At 40.4% G+C, this 21,721-nt stretch overlaps 1 protein-coding gene across 2 annotated transcripts in view; it reads left to right on the forward strand.

Moving 5' to 3' along the window:
• Nucleotides 1-21,721, forward strand: part of LOC134337480 (phospholipid-transporting ATPase ABCA1-like) — a 214,183-nt gene that overhangs the window by 132,754 nt on the left and 59,708 nt on the right. The window contains exons 20-30 of one of the 2 annotated variants that reach the window (XM_063032530.1): nucleotides 1,788-1,919; nucleotides 2,727-2,866; nucleotides 2,963-3,100; nucleotides 5,135-5,349; nucleotides 6,181-6,253; nucleotides 7,528-7,730; nucleotides 9,222-9,270; nucleotides 14,099-14,203; nucleotides 14,895-14,918; nucleotides 19,385-19,533; nucleotides 20,714-20,838. In XM_063032530.1, coding sequence (XP_062888600.1) covers nucleotides 1,788-1,919; nucleotides 2,727-2,866; nucleotides 2,963-3,100; nucleotides 5,135-5,349; nucleotides 6,181-6,253; nucleotides 7,528-7,730; nucleotides 9,222-9,270; nucleotides 14,099-14,203; nucleotides 14,895-14,918; nucleotides 19,385-19,533; nucleotides 20,714-20,838 — 1,353 coding nt within the window. The remainder of the gene's footprint in view (nucleotides 1-1,787; nucleotides 1,920-2,726; nucleotides 2,867-2,962; nucleotides 3,101-5,134; nucleotides 5,350-6,180; nucleotides 6,254-7,527; nucleotides 7,731-9,221; nucleotides 9,271-14,098; nucleotides 14,204-14,894; nucleotides 14,919-19,384; nucleotides 19,534-20,713; nucleotides 20,839-21,721) is intronic. The other variant, XM_063032531.1, reaches the window with a different exon arrangement.

Genomic DNA, 21,721 nt, shown 5'->3' on the forward strand with positions numbered 1-21,721 from the left:
TCCAGTACTAGCTGAGAGAAACTTCCTTTTCATGGATATTGACAAGAACAAAGAGGTGGCCTGGACTTGACCCACTGTCTGGTACAGGCGGTTCCCAGATTACAGCAGGGTTCTGTTCCTGGAACTCGCCCAGTCTGCAAGTCACTACTGCAGTCTTGAACTGAGTCTGCAAGTATCAGAAGATGCACAGCAGCTGAAAAATCTGTCCCACTGCCCTCCCAAATGCTCGTTCTTATGTACATAAGCTAGGTGTTTGAGAGCTGTGGAGGACCTGTACCATCCTGGGTAAACATGAGGTCTCTAAAGTGCTACAGAACACATCTTACCTTTGTCTTTGTGCTCACTTAGGCACACACTCCAGTTAAGGAATGCTTCAATTTTTAAGTTTTGACCTTTGTTTCCAAAAACTTCCAAAGCCCCTTGTTCCTTTAGCTCTCCTTCTGCTCTAATTTAGCCTCCTGATCACATCATCTCCACGTAACTCCAATAGATAAATGTTAACAAGCTTCCAAACCCTTCCGCCTATCCCACTCCCACACACACCCACAACCCCACCCCCTCACACCTCTCCCAGCTCTCCAGCCTCTCCCCACCTCGCGCCCTCTCCTCATCCTCACCCTCTCTACTTGGCCTCCATAGCCATTAACCCACATGGAGTATTGATGTTTATGCACACAAACGTATTTTTGATGGAGAAACTACAGCACAGAAGAATGTTTAATAATTCAACTTCGACTACAGCTGTTTAGCTAGAGTTCTTGTCTGATTTTATTTATTTATTTAGAGATTCAACACAGAATCAACAACCCACTATTTAACCCTAATCTAATCAATGACCAGTTAACCTACTAACTGGTACATCTTTGGACTGTGGAAGGAAACTAGAGCACTGTAGAAGACCCACGCATTTCATGGAGAGGATGTACTCACTCCATACAAAAGACATCAGAATTGAATGAACTCTTGACACTCCGAGCTGAAATATCGCCAGGCTAACCGCTACGCTGCCGTGGCACTGCTATCATTCAGTGTGTTTGGTTAAGGACAGAACGTTAGTGCAGTATTTCTTTGATTGAAGGACGATGCTGTGTCTAATTTATGGTTTTAAAATCCTAGTGAGGCCATTAATCTGTCATCCTGAGGATGCTACCAGCAAGACAAGTTAGAGCCTCCTGCTGAAAGTGTATGGTCATATATTTGAAAATAAAATCACAAGATCCTGGAAATGCTCAGCAAGCCAGGCAGCATTTTAAAATGAGACCAGGAAATGTTGACTGTCAACAGATTCCTTGACCATGGAGTATTACCAATCTGTTCTGTCAGCTGGAATGTTCTGGTTTTGTGGTTCAGTCAGAATCTGGAAGAAAAGGGATTAAATTGCAGGTAGAGCTGTAGCTGGATGCAGGGGCTGGGAGTGGGGAAGGTTGAGTATCTGTTAAAGAATAAGTTAGCTGGCCAGCTAAAAGACTGGATAGACAGAGAGTTAATCAAGTCTCCAAATTTACTGGGAGAATCCACTGGGAATAATGACAAGAAGGACATGAAAATTAGAGGGCAAAGGAAGTTTGTAATTTTTTGTAAGATCTGACAGTTGAGCCAGCAGGAAGATAAAAAGTTATTCTTTATTTGTCATAAAGCAGCTGCAAACTGAAGTTAAAGCCCAGGAATAGTCCTGATATCGAACACTGGAGAATATCTTTACCTAGATAGCCATGCATCTGCTATGCATTTCTGTTTTACATTGTTAATGATATTTCTTTCTGATTTTGTTTATTACTCCCTGAAAGGTCTATTCTCACTGGACTGTTTCCACCCACCTCTGGTACAGCATACATTCTGGGTAGAAATATTTTCACAGAGATGGATACCATCAGGAAGTCCCTTGGGATATGTCCACAGCATAATGTACTTTTTGACATGTAAGTTTTTTTTTAATATAAGGACATTTGCATCACCAGATCACAAGATGAGCATATAAATGTATTTATCCAGAAGCATTTATAATCTTCCAAATTTCGAAAACCAGTGTCCCACCATGCTTTTTTCAAAATCACAGCATCCCATAGTGTCAGGATAACTTAATGGAGCAGTGTTACAAGTGGCCTAGGTTAGAACAGCTTTCTGTTCAGGTGATGGATCTGAGATAGGAACGTGCACTGTGGATTTGCAATTAACAATGGTCATCATGGGGCAACACATGGTCAGATTACTATCTTTGCATCAGTCTCTCTACTCGCATCAAATTATTGCAAAACTAAAGCTCTCTGTACCATTATCAAGGTTGGCTTCATTGGTGGACTTGTAGTGGCTCATGTAAGGACAGATCATTTAACTTACTCTGATGCAAACCTTCTATGTAACACCTTCAAAGAAGTTTCCAGCACGTGCACTGAAAGTTTATAGCAGCAGCATCAAAAATGGTCCAAAAATGGTTTTGCCTATTGATTAACATTATTGTCTCAGGCCCAGCAGAATCCGTGTACATGTGTCACACATGGTGGACCACAACAACATTTCCTGTTGTCTACATTGCATACTACTCTCAGCTTTGAAACTGATGGGTAATACAAAATAAAACTCTTCACTTCTTAGCTGCATTTCCATCCCCGTGATTCTTGCAACCCATTTCAAACCAAATCTGTAAAAACCTATTAGAGAAGTAATGCTACAGCACTCAATGATCTTCCAGTAATGTATTGTTTATAATCCATGAAAATTTTGTTTAGACTAACTGTGGAGGAACACATCTGGTTTTATGGAAGGCTGAAGGGCCTGACAGAGGAAGAGGTAAAAGAAGAAATAAAACTGATGATAGAAGATATAGGTTTGGAACACAAACGTCAAGAACAAACGAAAAACCTTTCAGGTGAGAACTCAGCTCCTCGCTTTCACCCAGTGTAGGAGCTTGCCATGCCTTCTGGTAGATTGTATAAGCATTCTGTTTTTCTATATTTATTCTAAGGTGGCATGCAGCGAAAGCTTTCAGTTGCCGTGGCATTTGTTGGTGGGTCAAAGGTTGTCATTTTAGATGAACCAACTGCTGGTGTTGACCCTTACTCACGCCGAGGAATATGGGAGCTCCTACTTAAATACAGAAAAGGTGGGTCCTGTTACCAATCACTCAACAAATCAATACCAATTACTTAAGAGTTGCAGATAGAGCCATGATGAATCAAAACATGTCTTCTACTCCAAAATGTTTTGAATTAGTATTGATGTGAATTGCAGAAAATAGTGACTTACCATATTTAGTCAGGATAACCGGTGGTTCTCATTATTCCAGTTTATTTTGCAATTCTTTGTCACCAGTCTCTTGCCCCTCTCTCTGGAACATGGTTGCAAAGCTGTAACTTTGACCAAAGCTTTTTTAGTTCTCTTGGTCACCAGTACCACCATTCACAGGTAATTATCTTGAGAATAATACTGTTCCCAAACTAAATATCATGCAGAGTCCTGGATGCCTTCATTCAATTGTTTTATATTGCAATGATAGACAGAAACAAATTCTTCCATTACAGGCTATGACTCCTGCTAAATTTTAACTTTCCAAACAGATCAAAAATGTTGTGTTCATTTTCTGCATTGAATATTTTAATTGTTGTTGGGGTTAAGGTTCTAGGTGTCATCTGGTACTTTTCCCAGTCTTGCACAATTCGTGTTTGAACCCTGGGTGCATATGCTGCTAAGCCATTTGACTGTGCAAGATATCATTGCCAACTGGAGTGCAGACCTAATGACAGTGTCATGAGAAGCTGAGCTAAAGCAGGAATGCCAGCTATTTTATACTTACACTTTATTGTCGCCAAACAATTGATACTGGAGCGTACAATCATCACAGTGATATTTGATTCTGCGCTTCGTGCTCCCTGGAGTACAAATCAATAGTAGATATTAAAAATTTAAATTATAAATCATAAATAGAAAATAGAAAAGGGAAAGTAAGGTAATGCAGAAAAAACCGAGAGGCAGGTCCGGATATTTGGAGAGTACGGCCCAGATTCAGGTCAGCATCCGTTCAGCAATCTTATCACAGTTGGAAAGAAGCTGTTCCCAATTCTGGCCGTACGAGTCTTCAAGCTCCTGAGCCTTCTCCCGGAGGGAAGAGGGACGAAAAGTGTGTTGGCTGGGTGGGTCGTGTCCTTGATTATCCTGGCAGCACTGCTCCGACAGCGTGCGGTGTAAAGTGAGTCCAAGGACGGAAGATTGGTTTGTGTGATGTGCTGTGCCGTGTTCACAATCTTCTGCAGCTTCTTCTGGTCTTGGACAGGACAATTTCCACACCAGGTTGTGATGCACCCTATAAGAATGCTTTCTACGGTGCATCTATAAAAATTAGTGAGGGTTTTAGAGGACAGGCCAAATTTCTTTAGCTTTCTCAGGAAGTAAAGGCACTGGTGGGCCGCCTTGGCAGTGGACTCTGCTTGATTGGACCAAGTCAGGTCATTTGTGATATTGGCCCTGAGGAACTTAAAGCTTTTGACCTGTTCTACTTGCGCACCACCAATGTAAATTGGGTTGTGTGGTCCGCTACTCCTTTTGAAGTCAACAACCAATTCCTTCGTCTTGCTGACATTGAGGGATAGGTTATTGTCTTCGCACCATGCCACCAAGTTCTTAATTTCCTCTCTGTACTCAAACTCATCATTACCCGAGATACGGCCTACAATTGTGGTGTCATCAGCAAACTTGTATATTGAGTTCGATGGAAACTTGGCTACACAATCATTTTATTTCCTCTTTTACTATCAGCTTCTTCCCCTCTACCTAAATAAATATTGAACCCTTGGACACTACCTCACTTTTTTAATATACAGTATTTCTGTTTTTTGCACATTTTTTAATCTATTCAATATATGTATACTGTAATTGATTTCATTATTATTTTTATTTTATTTGTTTATTTCCCTTCTATATTATGTATTGCATTGATCTGCTGCTGCTAAGTTAAAAAATTTCACGTCACGTGCCGGTGATAATAAACCTGATTCTGATTCTGAGCTCTCACCAGTTTCTAGCACTGTTGAGAGCTAACTTGATCTGGAATCAGCCTACACAAAGCCGTCTTGTATTGTAACAGTTAATGTATTTTTCGTAAGAGGCTTACATTTGTCATTAGTGATTTGTTACTCTGCAGGCCGCACCATTATATTATCAACCCATTACATGGATGAGGCAGATCTCCTTGGAGACAGAATTGCCATTATCTCCCATGGAAAACTCTGCTGCTGTGGCTCTTCACTCTTCCTCAAAAACCATTTGGGAACTGGCTATTATTTGACATTAGTTAAAAAGGAAAATGATAAGACAACACCAGCCAGCTCCAGTAGTACCACCATCGGTATGAGAAAGGTACCACAGATTCTGGGCATTTATTTATATATCTCTCTCTCTATCAGCATTCACAGTTAAGATCCATCTTCTAGGATCAGATCACTGAGTTGGGGCGAAGGAAATATTTGATGCATTGATCATTGATTTTAAATGATTGGTTTTGAAAGCTTGTAAATAATAGAAGATAGTGAAAATTCCAAAGACATGGGAAGTTCCATAGTACTGAGATCCTGGGAAAGCATTATCCAGTGTAGGAGAGAGCACTTTTAAATCTTTCTGTTGTGCTACACATATTCTTGCAGGCTCATAGATGACTTACTCTTCTGGTGTTTTGCTATTCTCTGGTGGAGGCAACATGGTAGACAAGTGATCAGCACAACCCTTTACAGTACAGGCACCCAGAGTATATTCTCCCCGTGACCACTTGGGTTTTCTCCAGGTGCTCCTGTTTCTTCCGACAGTCCAAAGACGTACCAGCTAGTAGGTTAATTGGTCATTGTAAATTGTCCTGTGATAAGGTTAGGATTAAATCAGGGGATTGCTGGGCAATGTGGCTCCAACAGCCAGAAGGTCCTATACGCGCTACAGCTCAATAAATAAATTCTATGAGGATCTTGCTTTCAGATTCTGAGGCCTGTATGCTATCAGAACAATTATATTTATTTATTATATTGTTGTGTTAGTTTCCCAGTCAGAAGCTGATATGAGTTTAATTCCCATCTGCTGTGGATTTAAATAATTTGGCAGATACAGGGTTAATAGCTCAAGTGACTGATCAAAGTAAGAGTTTTCTTTGAAACAAAGTAAGAGCGGAACTTCATTCATGAACTGTTTTCTTCACATTGCTAGGATGACAGTGATTCTGAAAGAAGTTATGATACTGGGCTTGGCAGTGAACAGTTCAGTGAAACTGGTGCACTGGGTAAGTTTCATTCCCTTTCGGAGTGAATAAGATATGTTTCAACATTGTTCCATTTTATTGGTATTTCAGATAATGCAAGGGAAGTATTTGATATCTTGGTGTGGCACCCCTAGGAGACGAAATACCAGAATAAAAACTTTACGTACTACTTCTTTAGACCATGAATTGCATGTATTTTTTTCTAACATCTTTAAAAGCTTCAATAAAAAAGTAATGAGATATCCCCCAAGACAAAGTGCTATCCAAATGACTTCAAATCTACTCCTTGGGGGAGAAAGCGAGAGGATGTGAACAGTTAAATAGCCAAAAGATCTGCCCATAAACAGTGGGGTTCTGTTTCAACTTTTGCCCCCTATAAAGGGCCTCATGACATTTTCCCACTTTAAAGAAGCAATGTAGAAGCAAGTGCGTGGTGTAGTTGCCCGTACTTTAGCAGTAGAATAATACATTGGATGTTACATGGTGTAATGGACCTGCCTTTGTTCAACTGAATGAGAAAGTTTCCAGTGTTAAAACGAAAAGCTTCACTTAATGAAAGATGCCAATTTAAGTTGCAGTCACTATGAGCCACATTGACAGTGAAGGTATATAAAATGCTTCAGTATCCTTTTTTTAAAGATTTTGACCTCTTGAAATAAATGAATGAGGGGAAAAATCATACAAAGTTCAATTTGAGTCCAAAAGACCTTTATAAATTTGAGCTGTGGGAGTGATTTCACTTTGAACCAATTTTTCTCATTACAATATATTACTGTAACCATAGTTTTATTTCAGTTCCGATATTTGTTTTGTAATCCATCTCTTTGGTCTCAACAGATCTGCTGTTCAGTCTATCTCTGGCCCTTATTAAATTTGAATATTTCATTCGATTAGAATGAGCGGAGCAAATGAGAGAAAGATCAAGCTAGTTTTTATTCAAGAATATGCAATATTTTAATAAATATAGTATCAACTTCATGTGTGGTGAATCTGTACAAGTACTTAATTATTCCAGATTGTGGCCTGTGCATTAAATTAATGAGATGAGTTGCTATGAAGCTTGCAGGATGAAGATGCAAATTGACAATAATGGTTCTCACAGATGTCTTCTTGCTGCAACTGTGTTCACCTACTAAGTTAGTATCTAGTCCCTTTTGCTTATCCCATTCTCAGTTTCATTAAGGTGAACCACCTTCATTGCTAAAACTGGGTAAGGAGTGGCCCTGAATGAAAAATAAACTGCAGGCAGTGGTTCAGGCTGTGACTCTCACGTCTTTTGATTTTGTATTTTTCAGATGTGTCAACTGTTTTAGCATTGGTGCAGAAATATGTTTCTGATACTCGTTTGGTGGAAGATTTTGGCCATGAAATGACATATGTTTTACCCTATACTGGGGCAAAAGATGGTGCATTTGTGGAACTCTTCCAGGAACTGGACAACCATCTCTGTGAGCTCGGAATTTCCAGTTATGGTATCTCGGACACCACCCTTGAAGAGGTCAGCACGTGAGGAGAAGGCTGAAGTGTGGCAACAGCTTGGCATTCAGTTTTGGAACTCTAATATTTGTTTCAAATTCTTTCATGGTTTAGTTGCTTCTATCACTTTAACCACCTCACTGCCTACAACTCCCAACAACCTCTGGAGCCCTCCTTTTCAGGCCTTTTGTGGATTCCTAACTTTAACCATCATCTCCAGCTATCAACTCCTAAATTTTGGAATTAATTCCTTAAAACTTTACCTCTCCTTTTTCTACTGCTCTAAGATGATTCTTTTAAAAAGCATGTCTTTAAGCAATCGTTAACTCACCTGGATTGGACTTGTCAAATTTTGCTTAGCTCATAACGTTTGCTTCGTTGTGAAGTATCTTGGACACTAACTTTACTATCGGAGCTACATAACCACAGGTTGTTGTCCTGAAGAGAAAGCTTTGTTTTATTGGAGAACAGAGCTATAACCTCTTGTGAGTTGTCCTTGGAACCGAAAAACTGAACTTTAATTTTATATGCCACCCATCATGTTCTTGAAGCATAGTCACTGTTGTTTTATGGACAATCAATTTATTCACGAGGAAGGAGGTACAATATCATCGAGCAGAAGATCAAAGTACAGGGAGAATAATGAGGATAAGGAAATTAAGTTTTATAATTCGCTTTTGATGAGTTATTTAATTTGAGGTCCCTTTCAACCATCTTTGACGAGATTTTTGACCCATGTCCATGTCATTTTCTTACTTCTTATCCCCCTTCTCAACACGACAATATGTTCCCATTGTCTTTACTTTCTGCCCCACCACTCCCCATACTGAGTGGATCATCTTTTGTTTATTCCAGCATCTCCTGTGCGATATCATCACCAAATCCAAATACTGTCCCCTTTCACCATTACAAAGGAAACTTTCCCTATGTCTTTCCCATTCAATCACGGGCAATGCAACAGTTGCACATTCATTTCCTCCCTGTCCATAGTCCAGTGCCTCAAACTCTTTCAAGTAAATTAGCAGCTTGTGTACATTTCTTGAGAGTTGGTATCCTGTATTCAGTGCTCACAGTATTGCCATCTATACCTTGTGGAGATGAAATGCAGATTGTAAGAGCACTTTAGAAACACTCTGACCAGTTACCAAGAATGACCGAAGCTTCTGATTGCCTGTATCTAAATTTTCCATCCCACTCCAACTTTCCATCACCTTATTTATTTTTATTTCAGATTTCCCATATCAGTTCTATTTTGCTTTTGATTATTCATTCCAAGTTCTGTCAGAGCTGAGCATGCAGTTACTGGAATTACTGTTTTTTTTATTATCACCTTTAACATTATGTGACATGCAGATTAAATTGCTATTCTCCATCTCCTGTCCTTGTATTATCTTATCCATGTTTCATCACCTCTTACATGGTTTCATTATTTTCAATTTTTGTCTTTGTTGAGTATATTGAATGTGGAAGTTGTGTAGGATTGCTGCATTTTGACTTATGATGTGTCTTTTAGATTTTTCTCAAAGTGGCTGAAGATACAGGAGTGGACAGCGATGTTGCAGGTAATTTAAAAGTTAACACTTCAGATCTCCTTTATTTTTCACAAAAAAAAATTATTTTTTAATTTAGATATGGCCATTTCAACCCCCTTTTCTTGATGCCAAGTGTTTCATGTTAGCTCGTCTCAGAAAAATTGGAAGATGCCTCAGACCAGGGATGAGACAGAAAGAATATCTGGGCCCCATCTCTAGTTCACTAGCCAGTGACCTCTGCTGGAAACTGCATGAATCTGAATGTTAGAACATGAAGGAAAATAGCAATTAGATTTAAAGGGAACATAGAAAAATAAAATGGGCAGACATGAAAGATGAAATTCACTGCAGAAAATGTCTGAGTTGATGAATTTTGGTTGGATTAATAAGGAAGAACTGTTCAACCTAAGTGGTACAATGTTAAAGAGGATAACAGAGTCACAGAACAGAGAAATCAGAGGAGCGAACAAGGTGAGTAGTACATGGGATGGTGCTGAGGTATTCATAATGAAACCTTGGAAGGCAGATAGGCACATGAAGAAAGCAGTTGATAAAGTAATTTGAATCCTATGCTTTATAACATGATATCTAGACTGTACAGTAAGTCATGTAAAGCCAACATCAATCTTTGGATTGGCCATTGCTGATGTATTGATACTTCAAGCATTGTGCTGGATTGTTCTTACATTCCACCATCCAACAACACCCCTCCACCTCGCCGTTCCTTGCTCCATTCCTTCACCTTTTGCCATCCTTGCCAAATGAGAAACCAGTTTCTGCACCCTGCCCTGCTAATTATTCTGAAACCGAGACATCAGTCAGTGAAGAGCATTTTTACATCTAGTCTGAGATATTTAAGCAACTTATAAAGATTACTTGTTTTTGTTTCTGTTGATGTTTTAAATCTGCTTTCATTGTTTTAGTGGGAAGCTCTTCATACAGCTCAGAGCAAGCCCATTGTAAACTTCCTGCATTTACCAAGGACTTCAGTAAAAATTGATCTTCCCCAGCAAAACTTCAATAAATCCAAGTTTACTGTTGGATAGTTGTCAGCTGTGGAGGGAAGCACAAGGCCAGGAATCTTCAGCCCAGATGAAACGCAAGACCAGTGTATCATTTCTGCAGCTAGATGTTGCCTTTCCTGCTGTGTGCATCCAGATGTTTGTTTTTTTCCAATGTATAAGTAGCCTTCTTGTTGCTGCACTTCTGTTATTTGAAAAGCTCTGAACCACCTCTAAAATGAATTACAGCTTAAACCCAGTATAGTGTCATTTTAAGCAGTAGAGAAACTTTGCAGTAGTTTATGTGTTGGAATTCACTGCTAGATAGAATGGTGGAAATAAACTTTATAGTAGTTTTCAAATAAGGATAATATGAATACCTGAGGGAAAAGGCTGCTGGCTTACACTGGAGTTTGGGAAGAGAGCAAGGCTGAGACCTCCTGAACTTGCAGGGTGACACAGCTGAATGGCCTTCTCTGCTGTACTACTTCTCTCTGTGCTGCAGCCCATTTTGAAAGACTTTGCCAACCCCTGTTGCCTCTCACATAAAGTTATGGCATTGAGAATCCTCGAAAGAGAAAGTTGGTGGGGTGGGGGTGGGCAGTGTATAGAATAATAAAGAGCAAATGAACAAGGTGAGTCTCTGCCTTGTGCCCCTGACGTGATAATGGCCCACCTAGCTAAGATTCATTAACTTACTTAAATTGTTTCCTTAATTGTGCTGCAACAGCTTCAGGGGGAAAAAAAAGATTGAATTTTGTAATTGTGGAACCTGGGGTTTTCCTTGTATCAAACCTGGCCTGTTTTGGACCAATCGATTGATTGACATGTTCATCATTGTGTCATGTAGTTGCCAGGATGGTTAGGAAATGTTACCGTGGTCTGTAATCATCCGGAAACGTTTGTTCCTATGTAATTTTGTCTTTAGTAGTAACACTGGCAGCACTCTGTTGTACTATGTAGGGTAATCTATTGTAATATATGGCTCAAGTCTTACAGTTGCAGGGTCAAAAGAGCCATGCACCATTTATGCCTTGGTTGTAGGAAGCTACGCACATTCTGTGTTCATTAAACAACCTCAGATATGGGCACTGGCTGTGTATATTTTATTCACAATTATGTGACTGGATGCTGGAAAGGAAGTCCATTCTAGACTGGGTATTGAGCAATGAGGAAGGCTTAGTTAGCAATCTTGTCGTGCGAGGCCCTTTGGGTAAGAGTGACCATAATATGGTGGAATTCTTCATTAAGATGGAGAGTGACATAGTTAATTCAGTAACAAAAGTTCTGAACTTAAAGAAGGGTAACTTTGAAGGTATGAGACGTGAATTAGCTAAGATAGACTGGCAAATGATTCTTCAAGGGTTGATGGTGAATATGCAATGGCAAGCATTTAAAGATCACATGGATGGACTGCAACAATTGTTCATCCCAGTTTGGCAAAAAAATAAACCAGGGAAGGTAGTGTACCCGTGGCTGACAAGGGAAATTAGGGATAGTATCAATTCCAAAGAAGAAACATACAAATTAGCCAGAAAAAGTGGCACACCTGAGGACTGGGAGAAATTCAGAGTTCAGCAGAGGAGGACAAAGGGCTTAATTAGGAAGGGAAAAAAGATTATGAGAGAAAGCTGGCAGGGAACATAAAAACTGACTGTAAAAGCTTTTATAGATATGTGAAAAGAAAAAGATTGGTTAAGGCAAATGTAGGTCCCTTACAGTCAGAAACAGGTGAATTGATAATGGGGAACAAGGACATGGCAGACCAATTGAATAACTACTTTGGTTCTGTCTTCACTAAGGAGGACATAAATAATCTTCCAGAAATAGTAGGGGACCGAGGGTCTAGTGAGATGGAGGAACTGAGGAAAATACATGTTAGTAGGGAAGTGGTGTTAGGTAAATTGAAGGGATTGAAGGCGGATAAATCCCCCGGGCCAGATGGTCTGCATCCCAGAGTGCTTAAGGAAGTAGCCCAAGAAAAAGTGGATGCATTAGTGATAATTTTTCAAAACTCTTTAGATTCTGGATTAGTTCCTGAGGATTGGAGGGTGGCTAATGTAACCCCGCTTTTTAAAAAAGGAGGGAGAGAGAAACTCGGGAATTATAGACCGGTAAGCCTGACATCGGAGGTGGGGAAAATGCTAGAGTCAGTTATTAAAGATGATATAACAGCACATTTGAAAAGCGGTGAAATCATCAGATGAAGTCAGCATGGATTTGTGAAAGGAAAATCATGTCTGACGAATCTCATAGAATTTTTTGAGGATGTAACTAGTAGAGTGGATAGGGGAGAACCAGTGGATGTGGTATATTTGGATTTTCAAGAGGCTTTTGACAAGGTCCCACACTGGAGATTAGTGTGCAACCTTAAAGCACATGGTATTGGGGGTATGGTATTGATGTGGATAGAGAATTGGTTGGCAGACAGGAAGCAAAGAATGGGAATAAATAGGACCTTTTCAGAATGGCAGGCAGTGACAAGTGGGGTACCGCAAGGCTCAGTGCTGGGACCCCAGTTGTTTACAATATATATTAATGACTTACACGGGGGAATTAAATGCAGCATCTCCAAGTTTGCAGATGACACGAAGCTGGGCGGCAGTGTTAGCTGTGAGGATGATGCTAAGAGGATGCAGGGTGACTTGGATAGGTTAGGTGAGTGGGCAAGTTCATGGCAGATGCAATTTAATGTGGATAAATATGAGGTTATACACTTTGGTGGCAAGAACAGGAAAACAGATTATTATCTGAATGGTGGTCGATTAGGAAAAGGGGAGGTGCAACGAGACCTGGGTGTCATTGTACACCAGTCATTGAAAGTGGGCATGCAGGTACAGCAGGCGGTGAAAAAGGCGAATGGTATGCTGGCATTCATAGCAAGAGGATTCGAGTACAGGAGCAGGGAGGTGCTACTGCAGTTGTACAAGGCCTTGGTGAGACCACACCTAGAGTATTGTGTGCAGTTTTGGTCCCTTAATCTGAGGAAGGACATTCTTGCCATAGAGGGAGTACAAAGAAGGTTCACCAGATTGATTCCTGGGATGGCAGGACTTTCATATGATGAAAGACTGGATCGACTAGGCTTATACTCTCTGGAATTTAGAAGATTGAGGGGGGATCTTATTGAAACGTATAAAATTCTAAAGGGATTGGACAGGCTAGACGTAGGAAGATTGTTCCCGATGTTGGGGAAGTCCAGAATGAGGAGTCACAGTTGGAGGATAAAGGGGAAGCCTTTTTGGACCGAGATGAGGAAAAACTTTTTCACACAGAGAATGGTGAATCTGTGGAATTCTCTGCCACAGGAAACAGTTGAGGCCAGTTCATTGGCTATATTTAAGAGGGAGTTAGATATGGCCCTTGTGGCTAAAGGGATCAGGGGGTATGGAGAGAAGGCAGGTACAGGGTTCTGAGTTGGATGATCAGCCATAATCATACTGAGTGGTGGTGCAGGCTCGAAGGGCCGAATGGCCTACTCCTGCACCTATTTTCTATGTTTCTATGTTTTTGAAATGAAGAAATTACATGCCACAATTCCTTTGCTAGTACAGGATGATTTTAGATTCAGACAGGGTTTACATCCTACACCAGATGCGGTTGTTGGCCAGTTATTGCACCAATTAAAAGTCAAGAAATTGGTTTCTGTTGCTGACACGTCAGCCATTTCAGATCATATTCACCTGCTATCTTACAAGTGGATGCACTTCAAAAACTTACTTCATGGGCTATAGAATGCTCTCAGAAATTCAAAAGCTATTAAATGGAAATACATTTGTTTTGTTATGAACTTTGTAACCTTTGTGTTTTCTTTGCATCATTTCACGTGCCAGTTTTAATTTTCTGGGATTTTGCAGATGGAAACGTCCCTATTAAAAGAGTCAGATGTTCAAGATCGAGTGAGCATACACTCCAGCCTGTCAGTGAGGAAGGGGACTTTGACTTGCCTGATACAGAACAAGGTAATACGCACATTGAATGATCCCAGTCAGCTTTTGGTTCAGTACCATGTGTTACTTTCATCAGATTAAAGTTCATTAAATCAGTTTCCAAATTGAGCCATCCAGAACAGAAAATTTCCGTATGTTCAGTCCCCATCTCTCGGTCCTCTAAGGCAACGATGATGGTACATGTTAAATGTGAGCTCATGAGCTAGGGTTAAGAATTGGGGGGGAATCAGCCCATGGTGTTAAACCTAGTCACTGTCCAGTGATTCTCTTGAAAATCTAATGTGTGCCTTTGGATTGGCAGTTCAAATTTCTCATTGTTGAGTGGCTTCCCAGCACCTAAGCTTATCCATAATCATTTAGGCGAGGGCAGAACAGTGATGCAATCAGGTTCTCAGGGATATTATATAAAAAAAAAATTGCAACCAAGGAACAGGAGGTATGCCTTCAGAAACACAAACTAAAACACTGGCTTAATAAATATCCCAATAAAAAGGCGTATAAATTACTTGTTGTTTTCTCCCATCAACTCCAGGTGCCACATATGAATTTACAATTAAAATATTACTAAATTTAAATTTATCTATCTTGTTCTACAAATATGAAGAAATTTGGAGAAAATATAGTTTACTAAATTAGAATTATTTTCTGAATGTTTTATATTGAACACATTGTCTCTCTATTCCTAATGCTTCCCAAATGCCAGTAAGAAGGAAAGTACGAACAAAAGGTACGATTTAAATAAAACAGATATAATTTTAATGGAAGTTAGCCTTATAGGGACATTTGCAAAACATGGAAGAGAAGGTACTTTGACCACCGAACATTTTCTATTTGCCCAATGGTTAAATCATGTTCAAATGTTTACTCGAAGAATGGCATTTTAAGTATTGGCAGTACAGCTGAGTGCATATCAAGTTTAATCCGACTGATCTCGGTGAGACTCAGATCAAAGAGCTCACCACTCTTTGGTTTAAAGGAAGCAAAAAATACTGGTTTTGTCCTTTTTGATCTTGCTGTATGAAACAGGTCTAAAAATCGATAACTAAAACAAGGAAACACTGGGAATTCTCAGCAGGTCAGCTAGTATCTGTAGGAAGAAGAACAAAGTTAACTTTTCACCTATCACCTTTTATTTAAAATAGTCTAGGGAATAGTCTTTGAACTAGAGACTTATTTCTGTTTCTTGCTTCACCATCGCTGCCTAATCTGCTGAGTATTTCAAGTATGTTCTCTTCATATTTCAAATTTTAAGGCTTTGCATTATTGATGTCCCTGTAGTGCCTTCTACAGGGCAGCTGTTTTGTGAAGATACCAGATAATACCTCGTACCTGGCGGGTGGGGGGGCAAAGAGCACCAGAACTGAGTGCTGCAGGAGTTATTTTACAGAGTTGAGTTATCATTACCACCGGCAAGTTTAACATTGATACTTCTGAGTGCAACCTCAGCAGGAAACACTTGAAATTAGCCAGTAACAAAGCATCAGAGAACTTCTGAGCCTCACCGGGTGACATTTTAGATGATAAAGCAACGTAAGAAAGCTTACTACTAAATATAAGAAAGATATTATTAAATATTTTGTTCTGCCATATTCTGCCATAGTTGGATGCATCAGCAAGGGAGATGAGCTGAGTACAGGTCTATGGTAGGAAACTTTGTCACATGGTGTGAGCAGAATTATCTGCAGCTTAATGTGAAAAAGACTAAGGAGCTGGTGGTAGACCTGAGGAGAGCTAAGGTACGGGTGACCCCTGTTTCCATCCAGGGGGCCAGTGTGTACATGGTGGAGGATTACCAATACCTGGGGATACAAATTGACAATAAACTGGACTGGTCTAAGAACACTGAGGCTGTCTACAAGAAGGGTCAGAGCCGTCTCTGTTTCCTGAGGAGACTGAGGTCCTTTAATATCTGCCGGACGATGCTAAGGATGTTCTACAAGTCTGTGGTGGCCAGTGCTATCATGTTTGCTGTTGTGTGCTGGGGTAGCAGACACCAACAGAATCAACAATCTCATTCGTAAGGCCAGTGATGTTGTAGGGATGGAATTCGACTCTCTCACAGTGGTGTCTGAAAAGAGGATGCTGTCTAAGTTGCATGCCATCTTGGTCAATGTCTCCCATCCACTACATAATGTACAGGAGTACATTCTGCCAGAGACTCATTCCTCTGAGATGCAGCACAGAGTCATTCCTGCCTGTGGCCATCAAACTTTACAACTCCTCCCTTGGAGGGTCAGACACCCTGAGCCAATAGGCTGGTCCTGGACTTATTTCATAATTTACTGGCATAATTTACATATCACTATTTAACTATTTATGGTTCTATTACTATTTATTATTTATGGTGCAATTGTAATGAAAACCAATTTTCCCCAGGATCAATAAAATATGAATATGACTATGTTAAATTAACTTCTATTTTCATTCAGCCAATGACTTGCATTCCCATGCTGCGGTAATTTTATGAAGTGGTTAGGCAGAACTTGTTTGTGATACCACATTGGCCAGTGGTGAGTGCCGTTGGCTCACTACCATCCTTCATAGCAAATGGGTATTTCCCTTTGCCCAATCTACCCATATTGACTTACTGCTTGGAACGTTCCAATCCTAAAGAGCAAAGTCTGTGAGCTTTGTGCAATGTGACGTTACGGAGTCATAGATCACTACAGCACAGAAGCAGGTCCATGACACCATCTGCTCTGTGCTGAACTAGTAATCTGCCTAATCTAATTGACCTGCGTGTGGACCATAGGTGTGCCCCCTAGCACCCCTCCCATCCAAGTGTCTATCCATATCTCTGTTAATTGTTGAAATCAAACCACATCCATCTCTGTCACGATAAGACAGATTGGGACAACCCCAACTCAGAAAACATTTCATCATCCCAGTCATTAGAGCTTTGATAGTTACTCCAACTCCCTGTATACTGGGATTAGTCGGTCATCCCTGTCCCGCCTGCAACTGGTCCAAAACACCACAGCCAGGCTCCTGACAGGTGCCTGGAAGAGGGACCATATTACTTCTATCCTGGCCTCTCTCCACTGGCTGCCAGTATGGTTTAGAATTGATTTTAAGGTTCTCCTGTTTGTTTTTAAAGCCCTAAATGGGTTGGCCCCCTCCTATATCACAGAGCTTATTCTACTTCCAGGTCCCTCAGGTCGGCTGACTTGGGCTCCTGGCAGTCCCATGATCTAAATTTAAGCTCAGGGGTGACCATGCCTTTGCTGTTGTAGCCCCTAGATTGTGGAACAGCATTCCCCTCCCTATCAGATCTGCCCCCTCCATTGACTCTTTTAAGTCCAGGCTCAAAACTTACCTTTACTCACTAGCGTTTGAATCTTCCTGATGTGGCTGATTTTTGGCTTGTGCTTAGGCTCATGTGTTGTTTATTTTGTACCTATAAGCTGTGTGCCTTGTTGTTTATATCTGTCTTTCTTGTATTTGTGATTTTAGCTACCTGCTATGGATTGTACAGAACTTTGGTCAACATGGGTTGTTTTTAAATGTGCTTTATAAATAAATTTGACTTGACTTGACTAAGCCGCAATAAGTTTAGCTGATATTCTCTCCAATACTTTGAATGCTTCTGTGTTTCTAACTTCTCAGAAGCAGTCAAGAATTTTTAAAAGTCAATGAAACAATTAATAATTAAAATTTAAAATATTTAAAATAATTAACTTGAATTAAAAGCTAATACTTTCCAGCTAACTTGCAGTCATTATTTTCCATTGATATGGTTCCACATAGGAGATTAGTGGGCAAAATTAGAGCACACGGTATTGGGGGTAGGGTACTGACATGGATAGAAAATTGATTGGCAGACAGGAAACAAAGAGTAGGGATTAACGGGTCCCTTTCAGAATGGCAGGCAGTGACTAGTGGGGTACTGCAAGGCTCGGTGCTGGGACCGCAGCTATTTACAATATACGTTAATGATTTAGATGAAGGGATTAAAAGTAACATTAGCAAATTTGCAGATGACAAAGCTGGGTGGCAGTGTGAAATGTGTGGAGGATGTTGAGATAATTCAGGATGACTTGGGACAGGTTGGGTGAGTGGGCAGATACATGGCAGATGCAGTTTAATGTGGATAAATGTGAGGTTATCCACTTTGGTGGAAAGAACGGGAAGGCAGATTACTATTTGAATGGTGTCAAGTTAGGAAAAGGGGAAGTACAACAAGATCTTGGTGTCCTTGTTCATCAGTCACTGAAAGTAAGCATGCAGGTACAGCAGGCAGTGAAGAAAGCTAATGGCATGTTGGCCTCCATAACAAGGGGAGTTGAGTATAGGAGCAAAGAGGTCCTTCTGCAGCTGTACAGGGCCCTGGTGAGACCAAACCTGGAGTATTGAGTACAGTTTTGGTCTCCAAATTTGAGGAAGGACATTCTTGCTATATTGTGTGCAGCGGAGGTTCGCGAAGTTAATTCCCGGGATGGCGGGACTGTCAAATGTTGAAAGATTGGAGCGACTGGGGTTGTATACACTGGAATTTAGAAAGATGAGAGGGGATCTGATTGAAACATATAAGATTATTAAGGGATTGGACATGCTAGAGGCAGGAAACATGTTCCCGATATTGGGGGAGTCCAGAACCAGAGGCCACAATTTGAGAATAAGGGGTAGGCTATTTAGAATGGGGTTGAGGAAAAACTTTTTCACCCAGAGAGTTGTGGATCTGTGGAATGCTCTGCCTCAGAAGGCAGTGGAGGCCAATTCTCTGGATGCTTTCAAGAAAGAGTTAGGTAGAGCACTTAATGATAGCGGAGTCAAGGGATATGGGAAGAAGGCAGGAACGGGGTACTGATTGTGGATGATCAGCCATGATCACAGTGAATGGCGGTGCTGGCTCGAAGGGCCGAATGGCCTACTCCTGCACCTATTGTCTGTTGTCTATGAATGAATTCATTTTTCCTGCACCAGGTCCAAGCTGCCGCAGATACTTGAGGTGGATACCCCAGCACTAACGCTATAAGAGCTAGTGTAAGCTTGTGTTTTTCTGTAGGACTCTGAAGAAACTAATATCAGAGCACTGTAAAAAATGTTCCTGCAAGCAGCAGCTGGCAGCATTTGATATTCCACAGAGAAGTGATGGCAGTTTGGCATTTCATAGCACAGTTCAGCTCATTAAGCTAAAAATTCTGAGTTTCCATCATTCTTTAATAAAAGAGCTTCCTTTAAACTTTTGTTCAGAATCCAAAGAAACAGACTTCATGCATTGTGCGGACGGCAGAGGCTCATACCAGTTGCGTGGTTGGGAGCTCACCAGACAGCAGTTCCACTCTCTGTTCATCAAACGATTTCTCTATGCCAGACGAAGCCACAGGGGACTCTTCGCTCAGGCAAGTCAAAGTTCTACTATTTGTGGAAGCAAGATGTGTATTTTTCTATATTCATCCCCTTCCCGCTTCCTCAAAAACAACTAAAGTTTATTGGGGAATGGCTTCATAACCATCTTTCTCTTACGATGAAATGAAACAAAAATCACTCAAAAAGCTCAGGGGTTGGGCAGCATCCACAGAGAAAGTGTTAATGTGTTAATCTTGTTTCACTCTTTCTCAGTTCTGACCAAGGATCCCAGACCTGAACTGTTTACTTTCTCCTTCTACAGATGCTGTCTGAATTATTGAGGATTTCCATCATTCCCTGTTCCATTTCCAGTTTCCAATACCAGCAGTTTATTTGATTTTCTCTTGCTATGATTTCTTATAATACGCTTACATAGTTGACTCTCACCTGGATGTTGTCTGTTTATGGACTTGAGCAGTCAATGGGTAACACACACAAACTCACCAATGCAATTTTGTTCGATGTTATACTTGCAAACTTTTCAGATGAATTTCTAAAATGTGGCCATATCCACAAATTAAGGCTGAGTTGTTTGTCTGTTGGCTTAGGACCAGAGACTTATTAAAGTCCCTCAACCAGCCTTTAGTTGCTGGGATCTGGATCCAAACATCAAATGGCATGGCCAGTAACACAACCATCCTTAATTTTATTTTTCATTCATCAATTTCTGTCTCACTTCTAGTCTGATGATTCCAGAATTACTTTTATTGGTTTCAACCTGATTACAATCAATTTTCTTCTGTACAGTAATCATTAACCTCACACTAAATGACCTGGTAAGTGGAATCAGTGTTCACCGTACAAAATGAACATGACATCACATCTAACCTTTGTAGTACCTACCTAGGTTCATTCTGTGCTAATCATGTTAAAGGTCTTGAACTGCACCTCTGCCTTTAATCCCATTCTTTTGGACTGAATTTGCCAAGAGCCAGTTAAAACAGAGGTAGAGATTTTCCCATTAGGGTATCTCAGTGAAGCTTGCAACTTCAAATAACTTGCGTTGGTGAGTCCCTATATAAATTATTCTGGTCTATTTAAGTATATCATTAATTTATGCAATAAAGCATGCCAATGCTATATAAACTGATTATCCAATTTAAGCTTGCAAGAGGTATGGTCCTTTGATAGAAATCTAAATGAACCAACTTCTTTATCTTGTATCTTTTCCAGATTGTGCTGCCTGCAATGTTTGTCTTTGTTGCTCTACTCTTCAGTCTTATCGTGCCTCCATTTGGGAAATATCCATCATTAGAGCTGACTCCCTGGATGTACGGAGAACAATACACTTTCATTAGGTATCCAACTTGTATACGTCTCCCCAGAGTATGAAATGATGAATGATGGTTATCAAACTTTGTTGTGCTATTTCACAGAAAGAAATTACAAGAACAAGTTGCATTATTAGTCATCTAGATTCTCCTTAGAAATTAACAAAGTGCATGCTACATGCTTTTTAAATGCTGTAAGAAAATTATGTACATGACCTTTCTTCTTTCATAAGGTTAGTACTGGAGATGTTTGCTTCTCATTGAATATGTAAATCCATTCTCAGCTCCTCAGCAAAGGAAACAGCTCATGCCTGCATACAGAAAGACCCAGTCAACATTCAGGAATAAGCTGATAAGTGGCAAGTAACATTCATGCCAAAGTAGTGCTAGGCATTAACCACCTCCAACAAGACAGAAATTAAACACCTGCCCCAGATACTTAATGCCATTGCTATCACCGAGTACACAATTCCTAACACTTCTTTGACTTTCAGCTATTTATGTGGCATAAGTCGGATGTGTTATAGAATAGACTATTCTCCATTTGTCTGGATGAGTCAAGCTACAGCAACTCTCAACAGCACTCAGGACTAAACATCCTGTTTGGCATCCAATCCATCATTCTGAAGATTAATTTTGTCCACCACAAGCACATAGTGACTTCAATGTGTACCATCTACAAAATGCACCACTATTATTCGCTGTGTCTACTCTGACAGAACAGCTAAAACCTGTGACTCTTCCTCTAAGTGGGAAAAGGGCAGCTGGTGTCACCATCTACAGGTTCCCCTCCAATCGCACCGTCCTGAGTTGAAAATATAGCGTTGGTCCTTCTTCACAGCTGTGTTGAGATGTTGGAATACCCTACCCAGCAGTACTGTGAAAGGACCTTCCCCAACAGGACTCCTGT

Source organism: Mobula hypostoma, chromosome 24 (genome assembly GCF_963921235.1).
Source record: "Mobula hypostoma chromosome 24, sMobHyp1.1, whole genome shotgun sequence".
In the NCBI taxonomy this organism is placed as follows: domain Eukaryota; kingdom Metazoa; phylum Chordata; class Chondrichthyes; order Myliobatiformes; family Myliobatidae; genus Mobula; species Mobula hypostoma.